This window comes from Antedon bifida, chromosome 2 (genome assembly GCF_963402885.1).
Source record: "Antedon bifida chromosome 2, ecAntBifi1.1, whole genome shotgun sequence".
Lineage (NCBI taxonomy): Eukaryota > Metazoa > Echinodermata > Crinoidea > Comatulida > Antedonidae > Antedon > Antedon bifida.
Genome location: NC_136227.1, coordinates 3,768,934 through 3,788,367, shown reverse-complemented (window position 1 = coordinate 3,788,367; position 19,434 = coordinate 3,768,934). Strand labels below are relative to the sequence as shown.

The 19,434-nt window shown below is 33.1% G+C and overlaps 3 protein-coding genes across 5 annotated transcripts in view; 1 reads left to right on the top strand and 2 right to left on the bottom strand.

Annotated features, from left to right (window-relative positions):
- Positions 1-1,538: 1,538 nt before the first annotated feature.
- On the bottom strand, positions 1,539-4,269 carry LOC144835792 (uncharacterized). Of its 3 annotated transcripts, none has more exons than XM_078690880.1 (2): positions 4,172-4,269; positions 1,539-3,758 (listed from the first exon to the last, which is right to left on the bottom strand). In XM_078690880.1, the coding sequence occupies exon 2, from the start codon at positions 3,680-3,682 to the stop codon at positions 2,390-2,392; it is 1,293 nt and encodes a 430-aa protein (XP_078547006.1). In that variant the 5' UTR covers positions 3,683-3,758; positions 4,172-4,269; the 3' UTR covers positions 1,539-2,389. The 3 variants fall into 3 exon arrangements, with proteins under 3 accessions (XP_078547006.1, XP_078547005.1, XP_078547008.1); XM_078690879.1 differs by having other exon boundaries at positions 1,539-3,746; positions 4,172-4,268; XM_078690882.1 differs by having other exon boundaries at positions 1,539-3,746; positions 4,176-4,245.
- An 889-nt stretch (positions 4,270-5,158) lies between these two features.
- Positions 5,159-10,303, top strand: LOC144835789 (ubiquitin-conjugating enzyme E2 L3-like). The gene is made up of 4 exons (XM_078690874.1): positions 5,159-5,296; positions 5,945-6,070; positions 6,883-7,072; positions 8,781-10,303. The coding sequence occupies exons 1-4, from the start codon at positions 5,270-5,272 to the stop codon at positions 8,933-8,935; spliced, it is 498 nt and encodes a 165-aa protein (XP_078547000.1). The 5' UTR covers positions 5,159-5,269; the 3' UTR covers positions 8,936-10,303.
- Positions 10,304-14,738: 4,435 nt separating this feature from the next.
- LOC144835833 (uncharacterized) overlaps positions 14,739-19,434 on the bottom strand; it is a 60,923-nt gene continuing 56,227 nt past the window's right edge. Inside the window, exons 7-12 of the mRNA XM_078690939.1 lie at positions 19,268-19,375; positions 18,547-18,689; positions 16,846-17,017; positions 16,316-16,428; positions 15,831-15,915; positions 14,739-15,259 (exon numbers count right to left, since the gene is read on the bottom strand). Coding sequence (XP_078547065.1) covers positions 15,206-15,259; positions 15,831-15,915; positions 16,316-16,428; positions 16,846-17,017; positions 18,547-18,689; positions 19,268-19,375 — 675 coding nt within the window. The 3' untranslated portion in view covers positions 14,739-15,205. The remainder of the gene's footprint in view (positions 15,260-15,830; positions 15,916-16,315; positions 16,429-16,845; positions 17,018-18,546; positions 18,690-19,267; positions 19,376-19,434) is intronic.

The window sequence follows — 19,434 nt, the reverse complement described above, 5'->3', positions numbered from 1 at the left end:
GATAATGTTTTAATTATGGAGGAATTAGAAATAGATAGCTTGTTTCAATCCCTGCCACTGTGTGAACTTGTCATTGTTTCTGCCTTTCACACCAGTCCCACCCTTTCCACTTATATTCCAAGTTTCCTGGACTTTCTGCATTCTCACTCCTGAGGACGATCAAAGCATGATCGAAACGTCGAGAAGTCAACAGTTCTTTTCAGAACTAGATACGTGGTGCACCGCAAACTTTATATCAACATTTGATTTCGCCATGCAAACATTTAAACAATATATAAACTGTACCCTGTACGTATTGCCCACTCTGCCTGTTGACTATTAAAATCCGGTCTACATTTTATATTATGCCATAAAGACATTTCAATGTATTATCTTACGGCCGGATACTTTTTCCATGGTAGAATCATACCTATGGACCTATGGCTACCATTTCCGTCGTGCTAAAAAAACGACAGTCATAGAAGGAAATGACAGTACAGTATATCCATTGTATGTTATTCGTGATGTATGCCGAAATATCTCGTCAATCCTTTAAATAAAAAATACTAGCATTTTATGACCATTCATTGTGAGGCACAGTGCTACCTTTTTTTGTAATAGGGCCTCTACCCGGTTAAATTGTTTCGGTGAATACAGAATAATAATATTATCATCATAATGTAAAAGGAATATATGATAATAGAACTCCGAAAAAAGTGAGACAAGATTCAATAATTCGAACTTTTATTTATAGAAGGAAGTTCAATATAAAACCGTATTAGTTTATTTACTTTACAATGCATTATCGATCTAATCTTACCAACATTACCATAACTGTACTACTCACGCGCTGTTCGAGTGTTGTTCAAAGATAAAGGGTGATATAATATAACTACAGTGCGCGATCGGCCGGATAATTCAAAGATACATTTTAAACATAATGCAGACTTTGATTAGGTTATTTTGTAGTTGTAATAAAGTTCTGTAGACGATAAACGATAGAAAAAAATGTTTTCACTTATAAAATGACAAAATAAATGGTTAAATTCAACCAAAAATCCATTGGCTGGCAGCCAATTTGACTATTTTTTGCTTTAAATTCTAGTTTTTTTCAGGTAAATACATTTTTTTCGATCGATTTTGGTCAAAGTGGATAACTATTATGTGGCATTAAAATAGCATATTCAACAAAGCACGTAAACGTTAACTTGAACGATGACGTCAACATTCTACTAATTTGCATAACAGCGAAGTTCGGCCAACAGTTGCGCTAACGTACTTGTTGTAGAACGCAATGTCTGTGGTCCAATCTCCCCTCTGTAGTTTTTTTGTTCAATTTTGTATCCGCTTTCCACCAAAGAATCTTGAAGCTAGTTTATTTAAATTAACAAATACATTAAAAACCGGTGACGTCTTTGACAACCAAAGTAATGTTTGACGTCCATCCGCGTACAAATGCTGATATGACGAATACTATCACACGCGCATCAACCATTTAAAAAAAAATCACAATACACAGTGACCAAAAAAAAAACACAAAACACCACCACAGATTTCTCATATATATTATATTTATTATATAACAACCTGATTATAATACATTTTTTTCATAATTATAATTATTTTTTAATATATCATTTGAAAGAAATTTTATAAAATATGATTGCATATCTGTAAACATTGTATGGGTTTACGAATACCCGCTTTATGAACATTGTGTGTTTAACATGTAAAGACTAAACAAAAAAAAAATCAATAAATATATATCATTTTAATTAAAGATGTATTATCCCCCTGAAAAAAATAATTATTGAAATTTTGTTGAATATGCCATTTTAATGTCACATAATAGTTAACCATTTTGATCAAAAAGTAGTTTTAAAAAAATGTATTTACATGAAAAAACTGTAATTTAAAGCAAAAAATAGTCAAATTGGATTTTTTTTGTTGAATTTAACCACTTCTTTTGTCATTTTATAAGTGAAAACATTATTTGTTTTCGTTTTTTTTTCTACGGAAGTGGTTAACTTGATTAAAACTACAAAATAACCTATTCAAAGTATAATTTAATTAATCTTCATATTTCATGTTTTTGGGGGACAATACATCTTTAAACACTAGGCTAGGTGTATTTAAATGTGATATTTCTACTTCTCTATATGCAGAATTGAATTCTCGTAGGGGCATCTCAAAGCTACATTTATAATGATTACTGACAGTGAGTTTATCTCAATGAGAGTGAATATTGAATGTAAAAAAAATGGATAGTTATTCTATAACCTGAGAAATATAAAGAGATACTTTATTACAAATAAAGATAGCTATCCTCTCCCACACACGTTGACAAAGATATGAAAAAGGTAAGTCTCGCAATATTGCAACAAAATCGAACCGTGTGACTTTGAAAGATCTATTGTATCAAAGATAAGAACTCATCGTTGTACGAAGATTGTTTTCTTTTTGGTTTTGGAATATGACATAAACGTTCCCTCGATGTTGTCCAGTTATTGTCATGGACACCAACCAAACACCCCGCAGCGTCTTCCCGACTTTGTCTACAACAAATCCAGTAATGTCTGCCGTAGTGGCCATCTTTATAGTAACCTTTGGGATGCCACCGGCACAGCGAAACATCACCACTCGGATCTTTTATCTTCCCACAATGCATGCACGGGTCATCTCTGTAGCTGTTGCTTTCGGACCATTTCGAGTCGACACCGCCGATGTCGTAGAATTCAATTAACCATTTGAAATCCTGACAGACGCATTTCAGTACGGCTAGATCACGGGTTGGCAGAAGGTGAAAAATTTGATACAAGATGTCGAGATCCAGAATGTCAAAATAACAAAAATCACTCATATAATCAACTTGTTTGATAAGATCACTCTCAGAGTCAGAATCCTCATCAAGGGGATTACACAGGATTAAGTGGGATTGTAGGATTAGGTTTTGCAGATAACCAACATCTGCCGATATTGGCTTTCGCGGATATCTCCTTACTGGGTTTGATTGTCTGGTTGTGCACATTTTTGATCGAACCAGATCATTCATTTCTGAAGATGTTATCGGTTGAGACGCCGTATTAACATCAAATGTCAACTTGGAAACAAACATGTTTCTATAAATAGATGTGTATGTTCTTCTTGTAAGTTTCTCATAATGTTGATGTTCATCTATCCAATATGTTGACACATCATCGTCTTTAAACATTGACAACTTTTGTTGAGCATCATCTTCGATCGTGTGTGTTCTCCCGTTATTAAGTCTGTCAGAATTTAAAATATAAGTATGATACGACGACACAAAAGTTGGCTTTCCATTTTGCTGTAATTTGTGGGATCGTTGCTCCGACGATGAATAAATTTTAGGATTAGATGATGCAACCGATCCAATATTAAGATGCAACCGTGAGCAATATTGAATATTTTTTGATTTATCATCAATTTCAAACACATTTTTTTTAAGAGGTGGTATTATAGAATGAGAGTATGTGCTTTCATACGGTTGTAGCTTTATCTTTTCTAGTGTACTTTCATTTTTTGGTTTTTTTCTTGAAGTTAAGTTAACTTTTAAAACAAGTCGCCGATGAAGTTTAATAACAGAAGTGTCGCATGATTGAATGTTGAGACTATTTTTAACTGGGTCAGCGTAAACTTTTGTCAACAGGGTCTGATTTTCAAAATTTAAATCTGATGTTTCCATTTCTATATGGCAGTGGAGATCACCTTATTCAACTACAGTATAGGCCTACTGGTGGTACTTCCATCTGCAAAAAAACCTATATTTAGATAAAAAGAAATTATATATATAATATTAAATAGAATTAATGCTCTTTGCCTGTTCTGTTATGTTAATATTAAATTTAATATATACATCAGCCAGTCTTTGTCTTTAGACTGGTATTACTCACTGGGTCATTTTTCGTCACAGTTCTACTCTTTAACATATACTTACTGTACAGGCCAACGATATCCCTACCTAGAGGAGAACGAACGGCATGCAATGAAGACACGACCACCACGACGTACAAACATATGACAGCCTCTCTCTGACTGAGTCCTCCTGTTTCTGGACTAGGCAGGCCTACTAGTAACTACTAGAACTAGAGAGTGTGTCTGTGTGGCCGCAAACCGACAATTAAACCTGGCTAATTCATTCTTAATATTCTCATATTACGTTAAAATTACTTACATACTGTATTTATTATAACATTCCCTTAGAAACCTCTATAAATTCAACATCTTTTGTAATCATTTTCGGACATTGATGATATCATTTTGTGATTTCCCGGCCACTTGTTGTTGTTTTGCACTTCCGGGTCACACTGTTGAATACGTTATTCGATCAAGGGCGCCTCGCACGTCGAGTAGGGAAACGTAAAGTTATTCTCATCACATAGAGGAAATAAGCTCAGATTATAATTACGACTGTAAAATACGAATTAATTTGTAATGTTACTTTACACCACAAATGAATCATATTTTTGTGCTTTGGAATAATAATTTTCGTTTCAATTACCTGGAATTGTTACCGGACTATCTACCAAATTGTATTTCTTTTATTTTAATGTTTTTATTTTCATGTTTTTTTATTACAAATCAACTGAACCTTCTTTTAAAAAAAAATTTACACTTACTTGTTTATCATTGGACAGATATAGAGAAATAATGATAATGATGAATAATGAAATAATATCTAGCTTGAGAAACACTTCTTCATAAACAATTATGAAACAGTAAAATTGCTTAATACAATGTGTATGCCTAATGATTTTTAAATTAATTATATTTAATTATCATATTTAATAATCGATTATGCGTATGGTATATTTCTAAAAATGTTGGGGTAAAAAAAGATCAAATAATAATCAATCAATCAATCAATTTATTCAATATTTATTATAATCAATAATATGAAAAAAAAACCCAATTATTGTTTATTAAATGAAATTTAATTAACAAAATATATTTTGTTAAAATAAAAATAAATATAGGATCCATAAATATAATTTAATTTAATACTATATATCGAAATGTTTAAGATAAATATATTATTTAGGAAATTCCAACTTTTGCAATTACTGTACTGTATATTATGTACTACTACTACAAATAATTATTATTACTAAATTAGCCTATTAATATAGTATTCCCGCAAGTCATCTTTTTTCTTGGGGGCGCACGACACGACGGCGAGATCTCGCGATCGACCACCACACACCACCACCGACGACGACCCGATCTAACAAAAAGGCCAGGCGAGGCAGGGCGATTGTTCTTGTAGAATAAGATGGCGGCTTCACGAAGATTAGGAAAGGTTTGAAATTGATTTCCGACATTATGTAAACAAAAATAAAAGTCAATATTTTCTGATATTATACACTAAGCATTTGCTGTTTATTAGTAGTGATTTATAGTATTGTACTGATTATTAACGACTGTCAGTTTCTGAAATTCTTTTACCATTTTGGATTTCCCCACTCGCTAGATTAGGCCTAGGCTAGCCTACTCTATACTAGCCTAGGCTTAGCTAGCTAGGCCCACCCTTCTACTAGCCCTCAGGCAAGGCTAGATTAGTAAGGCCTAGTAGTAGTAGTAGTAGTAGTACACATACACACATGCAAGACTAACTAGAAAATGCTTAGGTAGGCACTACGTTGAAAATATTCCCATTTTGTTTATTTTTTCGGATTAATTTAGATGAGGCTTCAAACTTTCAAGCAATACCAATTTTTATGAAATTTCATTTGTCAAAAGAAAGAAATTCACGCAATTTTAAGAGTCGCGCTTTCAAATAAAATTTGAGAAATATGTTACTGTTAGTGACTTGCAGTAAGCGGTAAATAAATCTGTAGATCATGTGATGTTAAATGAGCCAAATACCTACTGATAAAGGAGCATAGGCCTAGTAGTAGTAGTAGTAGTAATCAACAACAGCTTCCCTGATACATTTTTTATTTCACAGGAATTAAAAGAACTCATGGATGCAATAAGGAAAAAAAAAGAAGATTGCGATCTAGGCCTAGTTGGACTGACAGAAGTTGAAGCAGATCAATCTAATATTTTAATGTGGAAAGCAAAAATTGATCCTGTGAGTAATATACCACGATCTGTACATGCCTTAAATGCCTCTTAACTCCTTGCCACCATGCCTAAGCTCTAAGCTTTTCAGTAACCCATAAATGTCATGTATACATTTAAAGCCCCATTCCCTACGTTTTTTAGATCTAATTTAAGATCACAAACTATATTTAATGTAAAAATAATACTATATGGTCCTATTGCGACAACTTTTTTCGTCTTTAAACGGTTAAAAATGTGAAAAATAAGTCGATTCTAATAATTATAGCGGCCCGCTATAAATCCCAAAATGCATTGCGCGCGGATTGATATTTTTGTTTTTCACCTGTAATTCGCCCACTTTTCGATCGATCGTGAGGCCAAAACAAATGGAAGACTCCTAACTTTTCAGCGAAAATACCGGGTTTTCCCCAATTTGTGTCAACGGAGTCTGGCAAAAATAGAAAGACAATTAATGCAGCAACTATACAACGTCAGGCTAGGTATATAGCTAGCGTACGTTACCGATGTTTACCAGCTAGGCCTACAAAACTAAGCCTAGCTAGGCTAGGCCTAAGACCGTCCACGAGAGGTCGATCGCCGCGAGCTACTTAGGTAGTGCATTGTTTCTCACTTTTTATCATAATTTACCATAAAACGTACATTTAAGACAAGGAATGACATGGTTTAATGTTTTTAAAGTGATATATATGTATTATTTTCCAAAAAACGTCCAAAATTGCAGGGAAGGGGTCTTTAAACCCTTGCCAGCATATCCCTTACTTTTCAGTAAAGATAACCCATGCCTAAAAGCAATCATGATTTGTCATTAATTTCTTTCAGGTAGGTGTACCTTACAAAGACAGAGGAACATTTATGGTAACAATTTCATTCCCAGCGGAGTATCCATTTAAGCCTCCAAAGATGAAGTTTGAGACTCCAATCTATCATCCTAATATCGATGAAAAGGGTCAACTCTGTCTACCAATTATTAGTCCTGAAAATTGGAAACCAGCTACACGGACAATGCAAAGTAAGTAACCTTTGTTCACTACTTGGCCATCTTCCTAACCCTAAAGCTTTGTCTACACTATCAAACTAGTTTGACAAAAAAAGTGTGATGTGCCGAAATATGGTACTTGGTAGTGATATGACATCATCATGCCTAGACCATCACGTACAAGGAAAAGGCAGGGGTTCAAGGCCCACTCTATCCATAGTTTTCGTAGTAAACCGTAGGGCCCATTGTACAGATTTTCATTTAAAATGATCGTTCTGGCATTCCTACAATTTAAGGAGAGCAAAAAAGACCTCTCTTTAATTTTCCCAGACATTGACAAAACTACATACGCACGAATATAAATTAGATTTTTCAATGATGAAAGAGGCACTGATGAACTAGCTAGCTTCTAGAGTTCTAATATAGTAATAGAACGTTGATCCTACTATCATCGTACAAAGGATGCTGACAGAAAACTGTACATTCACAGTGCTTAACCCTATAGCACCTGAAGCAATAATGTAATGTTGTATATTACTTCCTGTACAGTTGTTTAAATATATAGGAAATCAGAGATTATTACAAACAAAATACAATCTTTTTTTTCTGGTTCATAAGTTTGCATTACAAGTTGTATTTATTTGAAAGACTACTAAATTACCTTTCCGGTAACGTAAATTTTGTCGACATTTGACATTCTAATCATGACCATTTGACAGTATTAAGCCTAGGTTAGACAAACTAGCCTATCTCGTTCGTAGCCTGGTGGACAGGCTGCATGTTTTCGCCCAATTGAAGGCTGGCCTAGAGGAAGGCCTAGCTAGGTTTGAAATAATAGATTATGACCTAAAATTTACTAATTTAAACTGCATAATATACTAGTTATTTGTGAAACATCGATATCACTATTGGCAGATAAATCTAAATCGTTATTTTGACTAAAAAATCCGTCTTCTTTCTCTAAGAAATCGAGAGCTTGCTGCACGTTCATGCGGTTCCAACAAGTTATTTTTTCCAAACAAAAACAATAGATCCAACCTTTGAACGGAAATTACGTCGCTTAGTCAAATAGAATGCACAAAAAATGATGTCATATATTCTAAAAGGGGATTTTCCAAGCTTTATGTCACTGTTTTTCATTTGTTGCTAGGCTTCGCAGAACGAGAGCTAAATTGTGTGTAAAAGCCAAGGCGATTGCGGGCGCTTTAGGTACTAATATGCAGGGCGGTTTCTAGCTAAAGGGTTAAGCTATTTGGTAAACACATGCCAAAAAAACACAGCTTACAGGAGGAAGGCATGCATGTGTTTTTTTCCTACATGAGGATATTGGTGTTGTTGTGTGGGGTCGGTATTGATAAAATCATGGTTAAGACAGTGGAACTGTAATTACGTAACATCGGCAAGGGTTCGAGACTCACTCACTCCATGGTTCTGGTGGTAGAATGAGTATTTTCGGATAAGGAATATAAACCGTAGCTCCAGTATAAACATCTAGCTCATGTGCACATTAAACAACCTAGTACATCTTTCGAAACGAGTAGGTGTTACCCCGGTGTACTAGTACACACACACATACACAGCCACTGTCAGTCACAGCCACTGATCATAACTGGGCCCTCTGGGAGAACAGTCTTTGACTGTAGAGGCTACGCAGTATAAGAAATAATAATGATCAATAATAACTACCCAACCGACAAGTTGGTAGGGTAGATTTCTAATTTTCATTTTCTCTTCTTTGCAGTTCTAGAAAGCCTTATCTCTTTAGTACTAAACCCAGAACCAGAACACCCACTACGTGCAGATGTAGCTGAAGAATACAAGAATAACCGTGACAAATATATGAAGAAAGCCCAAGATTTAGTTAAAAATCACGGCAAAAGAGAAGACAAATCTTGATTGATTATTACATCTGAAATCAAGGAAGGCAAAGTTAAAAACAAAAATCAGATCAATTTTGTGATTTTTTCCCTTTAAAACTTCCTTACATATCCACATCAACTTTAAATAATAGAGATTGCAAAGTATTATACAACATAGGGTTTTCCTATGTAAGATATGACACCAATTTTGTGTGCAATTTCATATAGTTATTATTATTATTATACTATTCAACTCACTGTTCCTTTTAAATAATACTTCCTTATAGTGAAAAACACTGTCTTTTCAAACAATTTTTTTATGCAAATTCCGTAGATGTTAAAAATTTAAATACATTTATTCCACTGCATAACATCAAGTATTTAAGAAGCCTATATTATCGTTTTTATTCTATCATTTGGTAAGATTGTTTTACGAGCTGGAAAAGAACCTCGGCCGACAATGCCAGGCAGATTTATGTAAGTGGAGGCTATTATGATTTCTGTGATATCTTTATATACAAATTTCCAGTTTCAAGTAGGTATTGGCAAGACCCTTAGAAGCTGCAATAAAAAGCTTGTAGATTTAGTCTTTTACATTCATAGTTTTTCAAAGTTTAATTACTATATCTTGCCTAATTTTGTATTGTATATTCAGAGGGCGCTAGACACATCATTGCACATTTTCTGGAGTAAGCTTAAATTAAAATTAAGGATAAATTATACTAAATATTAATTTGTTTAGCGATTAAACATAGCAATAATACTGATCCAAGTACAAGACTTTTTTTCGCACCCATCCATGTTTCTTTTATCATGAACCAAATAGCGCCCTCTGGATATATTAAACTTTTTGCATTGGGTTTGATATTGATTTCAGTAAAATAGTGTTTGTAAAATTGTTGCCAGGTTATTCAACAAAATTTGCATAATTTTAATTTTAAAGCCAATTTGTAATGTCTGTATGCAAATTTAAATAGTTAGTCTGTTTGTGTGTACTATATAAAAGAGAAAAACAGTGTTAATTAGAGTCGTTTATAAAAACTGAGATTGTTTATGTAGAAAATTACGTCATTAAATCTACGATTCAACTTGAGCAAGAGAATTGAAAAGAGAAAAATCATGTGAACGCATTCATTTTCAATTTTGATATGTGTAAACGCCACCACGAACTTGATTAGTGGTTTAATTTTTATTCATTTATTACCTCAATCTCGGTTTTTAAAATATTCTACTATATCAATTTCTAGTCTATGCCATCATAATTGATATGGTTGATAAATGATATGTAAACATTATATTATATTGCTCTAGTGTTGTGACATCAATATTTGTACAGATTTGGCATATCTACTGTAGCAGGTCATTAATAAAACCCCAGTTAATACAGAAGCTGTTGGCAACCAAAGATTATTTGTTTTTCAATACTTGTTGTTGATGAATTCAATTTTCTAAAGATGGAGGTTCTTTTATTATGATTGGATCCCAGTGCAGGACCGTAGCCACCAGTTCGATAAAGATTTGTTGCATACTTTTTGTTCTAATTGTAAACGGATCGTGCTCAACGTAAAAATTATTAAACTAGAAAACGTTACGTACAATCTAAAAATACTTCGTTAAATAAGTACTTAAAAACTATACTCAACGGTAAAATCCCAATTGAATACGAAAAATGTTTCAACCTGACCACTTTTTCTTTGACAACAAAGTGGCTTGAACAGAGATTGTTTTCTTTTCTTGTGAAAACTGGACCACTTTATTTCTTGTGGCTACATCATTGCAGTAGCATGCAACGTTTCGACCAATCACAAGCGATGAATTATTTAAACCGTCACTTGTCATTGGTCAACTCACTTGCGTTGGGTGTACATCCTTGCGTTGTGCTTTAAATTACAGTTCCTCATTTCGAAGAAAATAATCATGTTCTATAAAAGTGTACTCTGCTAGTCTGCTATACCTCCCCACTCAGGGGTTTTAATGCCAAGATTTATTTTCTGGGTAATAATAGTAATATTTGTTTTAAAGCTCTGTATACACTATCAAACTTTAAAGATGTATTGTCCCTTGAAACAAAAAAATGAAGGTCAAAATTTTCTAAATCTAAATTGGCCATATCAAAGTAATATTAAAGTTATTCACTTTAAGTCGAAAATTCGAGCCAAAAGCAACAAGTTTACGTAATTAACAGGTAAATTAGTTTGATTACATTTCGTCTGGAAAATCGTCGCGAGCAAAAGTAAACAAAGATTTCAAACCACGAGTACGCATTATGCATATGCTAATTAGGATTGTTTACAACTCGTCACGGTTGAGAAGGTATTTTCACACAGATCGTGATGAAGTTTTATGATTATGCATACAGAGTAGCCAAACAAGCGCATTTCATTATGGGGTATGTTTTGATCGAAAACTTTGACTGGAAGTCAGAGTTATTTTTTTAACAAAAAAACGTCTGTATTTCAGTTAAATGATTTTTTTTTCGACAAATTTTTGGTGATAGTTAATAACTATTATGATACTTCAAAATGACCCACCTTTTTTCGAAATCTGTTATTTTTTATTTTTTTGGAATTTGTCAAAGGGACAATACATCTTTAAGTGGCCATATATGGACATGATGTCATATCACTACCATATTTGGGCACGTCACACCTTTTTTGTCAATCTAGTTTGATAGTGTAGACAGAGCTTTATATAGCCCACAATGCTTCTAAGCGCTTCACATTATTACCCCGATCATTTTTTTGTGGATCAAACACGTATGGAAACATACTCCTATAATGCAGCTACTAATCAGCGCAATGTTGTGTCTTGATCTAACCAGGTACCCATTTATACACCTGGGTGGAAAAAGGCAAATGTAAGTCTGCCTATACAAGCCATGTGGCGAGATTTAGATTTGAACTCACAATCGGTAATTTTATTTATTTTTATTTATTAAATTTTCTGCCATATACAATACAAAGAAGACAAAACAATTATAAAAGGGGGCAAGGAAAGACCAAACAGCTGGTGCTAAACACCTATGCTAGTTGGTCAACCCAGAACATACAGAGCACAGAAAGAAAGAGATCCAACGTCCAACACACTGTGCCATATGATATTTGTTTACAAAGTATATACTGTACAGACATAATCAGATTTTGAGTTGATATTATGGATTTCCTTTATCTATTTTTGTTTACGTATCTCAAAAACATCAAATATATATGCTAATTAGGAATGGTCTTGATTAAATAAAAGCCGACTGGTACTGCCTCCGCAGCACTAAAATAGAAGACACGTACATGTTTCTTTTTTTTTCGTTTTTTGAATATTATAAAGTTGTATTGCCCCCCCTGAAAATGTTGTGTTTTTTTTGTTGTTGAATATGCCACTGTCACATAATAGTTATTCACTTTGACCAAAAATTGGATGGGAAAAATAATTATTTAACTGAAAAAACTGTAATTTAAAGCAAAAAACAGTCAAATTGGCTGCCAGCCAATGGGTTTTTTGTTGAAGTTAACCGTTTATTTTGTCATTTTATAACTGAAAAAATAATTTTTTCTAGGTTTTTTTTTCTAAGGAAATGATTAACTTATTCAAAGTCTGATTTTATTAATCATTCATTTCATTTTTTTTGGGAGACAATACCTCTTTAAAACAATAGTATGGTTAACACTATTGAAATGTGTGAAACAGTAGGTGAAAATAAGGCTGGATTTGATGTTGCCTAGTACTACCATGCATTTAACCTTTGACCAGTCAAAGCTGCACTTAGCAGTAAAGTACCTTTATATGTTGATATATTATATTTGTGGCGCAGTGTGTTGGACGTTCGACTACTGATCATGAGATCGAGGTTCGAGTCCAACTCTCGCCGCATTGCTTGTATCCTTAGGCAAGATACTTTAATTGGAGTGGAGTTGTGGCTTGGTGGTTATGATGCTTGGTTACCATGACTCCAAGGGTCCTGGGTTCAAATCCCATCACATGTCAGAATTTTTTCTAAGGACAAAATTACAACGCCACTACCAAAGACTTGTAATAAGATTGTGTGTATGTAGAGCATTATGTTTGTCTTGTCTGAGGGTCCAATTGCTGGATGGATCACCCTCATTAAATATGGTCAAAAAAAAAAAAAATTACATTTGCCTCTCTCCACCCAGGTGTAACAATGTTCAGATCTTAGAGGTTTCACAACATTTGGCGCTATATAAATCCAGGATATTATCATATTATTATTTTTAACTTGTCTGTAGCTCTCTATTTGCCATTTAGTGGAAATATTTTCAAAATCATTTGCATTGTGTATTAATATATTAACTGGTACTAATTAAATAAATTACAAATAATTACAGATAATTACAGCAATCAACAATGACATTGCAAATTCTCATTTTTCCAAAGCATTTGTGGGTAGCGGTTTCCGGGTTAACATTTTCATTTCCTTACTACTCAAACCTATGGTATTTCTAAACATCAGAAAAATAAATTTGGAAGAGATAAAATAATATTTCAATAATTTGAACAAAAAAATATACTAAAATTATGAAATAATTTCGTATAACAAATTGAATACAGTATTACAATAGTGTATCTCTGATTTCTAAACATAATCATATATATGAATATGTATAACAATATAAACATACAGGATGTTATGTATAAATAAAGGCACTGTACAAAAACACCTCCTTTGGGGAATCCCCTATTCATTGGCCTCTGCAACTCATGCATGTACAGTCTGTATTAATACAGCAATAATAATATTCGTTTTTATATAGCGTTTATCGCACAATGCCTCTAAGCGCTTCACATTTTTACCCCGATCATTTTTTTGTGGATCAAACACGTATGGAAACATACTCCCATAATGCAGCTAGTAATCAGCGCAAAGTTGTGCATTAGTTGATCTAATCTTCATAGAAAAAAACCCAGATTTCTAGACATTACAATTACATAAATTATTCAATGAATTATTGAATGAAAATTGCTCACAAATTATTTTAAAATATACTACAGTATCATAGCGATTCTATTTTGCAATTGTTGCAACAGAGAACAATGTAATTAGCATTAAAAGAAAAAGGTATACAAACAATTTTTATCTTAATTTATTCAATACTATAGATCTTCTGATAATTGGTATTGCCCCCTCTATAGAATTATACGTATACAGTTAGTGATCATTAAATAATTGTATCGATAGTTAGTATTTTGCCCTCTAGAGTTTATAAGAGTGTTTTTCATATCATGTTGAGCGTCTCATGGTATGTGTCGATAAATGATAGGACGAAGGGGACTTTTTATTTTGTTCCCTGTAGAGGATTGTAATGGGTATGGCTGTACTTAGCCCACTATAGTTGATGAGAGAGCAGTTTGAGACTACTTGAGATACTGTCACCAGTTCTCAGTTTCGGTTTTATAATGAATACCGAGTACCCTATACGTTTGTTGTATACCATGTATTTCTAATACTCTGTCTACACTATACAAACTTTAGGTGACAAAAAAATGCGATATGCCCATATATGGACATGATGATGTCATATCACTACCATATTTGAGCATATCACTACCATATTTGGGCACATCACACTAGTTTGATAGTGTAGACAGAGCTTTAGGAAATAAATAAATAGCTTTTTTTTGTAAACGCACAAACCTGAATGATGAGTACATTTCATTACAAAAATAAAAAAAATATATTGAGTTTCATATGTATAAGACTTGAGCTGGGTAGAGACAAAATGGAGCACTACCAATAAAAAAGGTTTTTAAAAAGATAAAAATTAGAGGTACAGTAATACAGAATCAGAAAAAAAAAAAGGAAATAAATCTACAAGTAAATAAAACAGTCACAATGCAATTAAATGAATTTTATTCAATAAATCCACAGAAAAATAGTTTAACATAAATATGTTTTAATCTGAAACAATTAAGATGAGTGGAAAAATATTTAGCTATGAGGGTAAAAAATAGAACATTATTACTGTACTGATTTGGGTATATAATCTGGTTGGGTGTTGAACAATAAAGTGTATCAGTGGCTAACAATGCATACATTAACAAGTTATTAGTGGGGTTATAGGGGGTTATAACTGTTTGAGTGGGGCTATAACTGAGCCAGTACAGAATATTAGTAGGCACTTATAAAACCCACTTGGCTAAAAATGCAACACAGAAATCAGCTATCTTTATGCTACACCCACTAAGAAAAGGCACATAATGTTAGGTATAGTCAAGAACATGCAGATATTGCTTCATTGAGCTGTTGTACCCATTGAGCATTATTGTTTAAATTGTGGAAATATTTAGTTGAATATTATAAATCTTGGGCTGCAACACTTTGTTTCAAATATTCACTGTAAAGCTTCTCCTGAAATAAACAATAAAAAATGATTAATATTAATGGGAGAGTGTATGATATTATGTCTGCCGATATGTCAAATCAAACTTTATATGACAAAAAATTTCGATGTGCCCATAAATGGACATGATGATATCATATCACTAACATATTTGGGCATATCACACTTTTTTGACACTGATAGTGTAGACAGAGCTTTACAATCTAAAGATGTAAATGTGATGTGCCCATATATGTACATGATGATGTCATACCACTACCATATTTGGGCATATCACTACCATATTTGGGCACATCACAATTTTTTGTCAAACTAGTTTGACAGTGTAGACAGAGCTTAAGGAAGATAATTTAAGTTATTATAAGCAAAAATAGTTTAAGCTAAAAATATATTTTGACATTTCCGGAATAAAGTTGACTTTGGCTAACCCCACATCAATCAATTTGTACAGGCTACTGTCTAGGCTAATCCAAAAGAAAATACTTTATAATATCCGTTTGTTGAAGGCCTACTGAATGTTCTTTTGTATGTCAACTCAGACCATCTAGAGTTTGATAGTTCATAATAGATTATTCTTACTTTTGTTGCTTTCACATGGTTCTGCACATACTCTTTCTCTTCGTTCAGAACACGCTTTTGCTTCCTGGTCAAAGTTGGACGTAATCTGTCAAAGGTTAAATGTCAAAGGTTACAAATTAAATTAAGAAATTTGAAAATCCTACTTAAAATAACTTACACCTTGTAATTTAATACTTTATTATCATCCAAATATGCAATACATTGAAAAAATACTGTCATATCATAATAATATAAATTGAATTGTATGTACAAAATACAGTGGATTCTCTGAATACCGCACTCTCTGAAGACCGAAAACTCTCCCAAAACCAGACCTTTCTTGAGGTCCAAAAAAGTCCCAAATTCATTTTTACCATTAAAAACACATTCTGAATACCAGACTTTTCAGAAAACCAGACATATTAGGCCAGCCCAAAAGTGGCTGGTATTGAGAGAGTTAACTGTATTGTATAATAATTTTTCATAAATTTAGAACAAATATTTACCTTGTAGAGAAGTTAGCAATGAGGATTAGAAGGAATGACAAGAAAAAGAGGAATCCTAAAGCATGCCAGTGATAATCAGATGGTATGAGATGCCACGACCGCTCCACAGGTCCCTGAGAAATAAAAACATGACATCAATATTACAGGTGACAAAAAAAACAAAAAAACCACACGCATAATTAAATGATGGTGTTACATTACTGGACTAACTCAAGAATTTAGACAGTGGTATAAGTAGTATAAAAAATGTATTTTTAGTATATGAAAAACCACTATGCTTTAGTCCCCTTTCTCCCTCCCTCCTTTTGATCAAGCTTTGTCCAATCTTAGAGGGATGTGTCAGTAGGTGAAATCATAGAGAAAGTTAACATGCTTGCCATCCAATCCCAAGGTCTAGGTTCAATCCTGTCCTAGTGCCAGTGTTGTAACTCACGAATCTTTCAACTCCACTCCCTAAGCCTCAAATGAGACTTAGCTAGTTTATAAGTATGATAAATTATAAAATAAAATAGTTTATCCATTCCTCTTACCAAATATAACTTGATAACGTCTGTGGCATGATCTCCCAGAAAAGAATCAATTACTTCTTTTGATACACTGCTAGCTAGAAAGTTGATGAAAAGTAAAAGAGGAAGACACAGCCCCAACACGTTAAAGATGAATGCTTTTCCCCTGGCCCTCAGATTGTACGAGTTTGCTTGTCTGAAGAGGAAAAAAACAAGTTTATTCCTGGATGTCTAATAATAGATTATGGTGGGTAGTAATATCGTTAATAATAACAGCTCTAGAGGCTATAGGCTTCTATAGGTGGGTGCTAGGTGGGTGAAAATTATAGTGGATAGCCGATAAATCAATCAATAAAGATAAATCTATGTTCATTTTGTAATATTCCATAAAATTTCAGATGTATATGACATGTACTGTAATCCTCTTGTCTCGTTATTTGGAGTCAGTTTTATACTATGTTATTTATAACATTATCAGTGCATTTATTGCTTTTATTTATTGGTACTGTAAGTGAAAAGATAACTAATTCTAAAATTAATTTTATGTCTATGTCTAATTTTCTGAAATTAAAGATAACATATTGTATTGATAACATGTATTATATCACTTTGATAACTAGTAGCATAGCACAATGTTCAAATCTAGTTTATTTGTGTTTTAAATTAATAAGGTGAATATTCAGCCTAGAAAATAGGAAAATAAATCTGTCTAATATATGTATTACCTTTTGATCATATAACCTAGACAAAATCCATTTGAAAATAGGCTCATAATGCTGTCTTAATTATGTGACTTAAAAGCCTTTTACAGGCAGAGTTCACACATTAATATGTGAACTTTTATGATTTATGGTTTTAGTTTAGTCTCGGTATTTTGTCATGCATGAACAAATATTGTCAAGTATTTGAAATTGTTTATAATAGCCTATGTTAATCCAATTCAGAATTGTAAAACACACTTTTACGAGAGTTAATCGCATATATAGTTTCATTGCTCTATGTATTATAGTAAATTTTGCAATTGAACTTATATCCTGCAAAAATCAGAAACTGTTTCTTGACTTCAATAAAGATAGCGAATTAAATGGCAACCACACACTTACTAAAGGTGTGAAATAAAACAGTATTACATTACAAATTTGATATAGCGCTCTTAGAATGAAACCATTATCAAAAGCACTGTGCATTGAAATTATGTCCCATAAACTTGATGGAAAAGAAACGTTTTTAGTTTACGCTTAAAGCTATCAGAGTTAGTTTCAGACCGAATTGATACTGGAAGATCGTTCCATAACCAGTGGATCTGAGACGCCAAAAGACCCGTCAGCAAAGGTTCTCCTGGTTGTTGTGGGAACTTCTAGCTTAGAGGGATCGAGGCCCGACCACATGCCAGATCTTCTTGGATGTCTGACAATTATGAGTTCACGAAGATATTCAGGAACATGTCCATTCAAACACTTATGAACTAAAGTAAGTGTATTGAAGTTATATCATATCACAATACAGTAAAACCTCTTTTAAAGGGACACCGTTGGGACGTCTTAAACTTCATTTTCCATACGATATCTTTCTTCGCTGTGTAGAAGGCTTAATACAGTCTACCATATTTGGGCACATCACACTTTTTTTGTTAAACTAGTTTGATAGTGTAGACAGAGCTTAATAGGTTTCTTCAAGGGGTTCTCCTACCCAATTTAACTGCTTAAAATATTACTTTGTTATTACCTGTCATCATGCAAGGATTCATCTATAAGTTCTGAGATCTGTTGGCAGTCTTTCTCCAGTGTATTCAGCGTGTTTTGTATCGTCTGGTTGATGTTCTTCTCGATTGTCTTACACACCTCTTCAATTTGATTGACACAACGACTCTGAAAAAAAAAAGTTTTTAGTTAAAATTAATTTTAAACTTGGCCACTGTTTATTAATTCGTTCATTTCCTTTATTTTTGTATATAACATCCATATACAAAACATACAAAACAAAAATTGAAAAAATTCACCAGGAAATTTAACAGTAGCATCTTCCACAAAAATATCCTAAAATATCAATTCGCACCAATGCTGATGCAGGTTGGATTGTACATTAACTATGGTTTTAATTAGACTATGATAACTTATAAAAAACCTTTGAGTATAGTGGTATTCCAAGCATTTCTCATTTGTTTCACAGTGTCCGCTTCCTAAATCTTTGTCTACACTATCAAACTAGTTTGCCAAAAAAACGGTGATGTGCCGAAATATTGTAGTGATATGCCCAAATATGGTAGTAGTGATATGACATCATCATGTCCATATTATGGGCATATCACATTTTTTTGTCACAAAGTTTGATAATGTAGACAAAGCTTTAAGAGTGTCCCCACTGTACTTTGATACATTCTTCAATCAGAAGCCCATGGACTTTTATGAAATAAGGCATCAGGTAGTAATATTTTAGTTGTATTTACCTTTGTTGTACCAGTAGGATTTGGTACGTAGATTGTAGGCATATCAAAGCATGTTTTATTCAGCCCAGGTCGTTTGCATAATTCTTGAACTATTTGCATCATGACACGCTGAAAGAATGCAAAATAATATGATTAATAAATACATGTATTATAGAATATTACATGTG

Excerpts from the sequence above, each read along its gene's own strand:
- LOC144835789 (XM_078690874.1), top strand. The coding sequence starts at position 5,270 with ATGGCGGCTTCACGAAGATTAGGAAAG. Across the intron at positions 5,297-5,944 it reads CTTCACGAAGATTAGGAAAG|GAATTAAAAGAACTCATGGA; the intron begins GTTTGAAATTGA and ends TTTATTTCACAG. Across the intron at positions 6,071-6,882 it reads GGAAAGCAAAAATTGATCCT|GTAGGTGTACCTTACAAAGA; the intron begins GTGAGTAATATA and ends AATTTCTTTCAG.
- LOC144835792 (XM_078690880.1), bottom strand. The coding sequence starts at position 3,682 with ATGGAAACATCAGATTTAAATTTTGAAAATCAGACCCTGTTGACAAAA.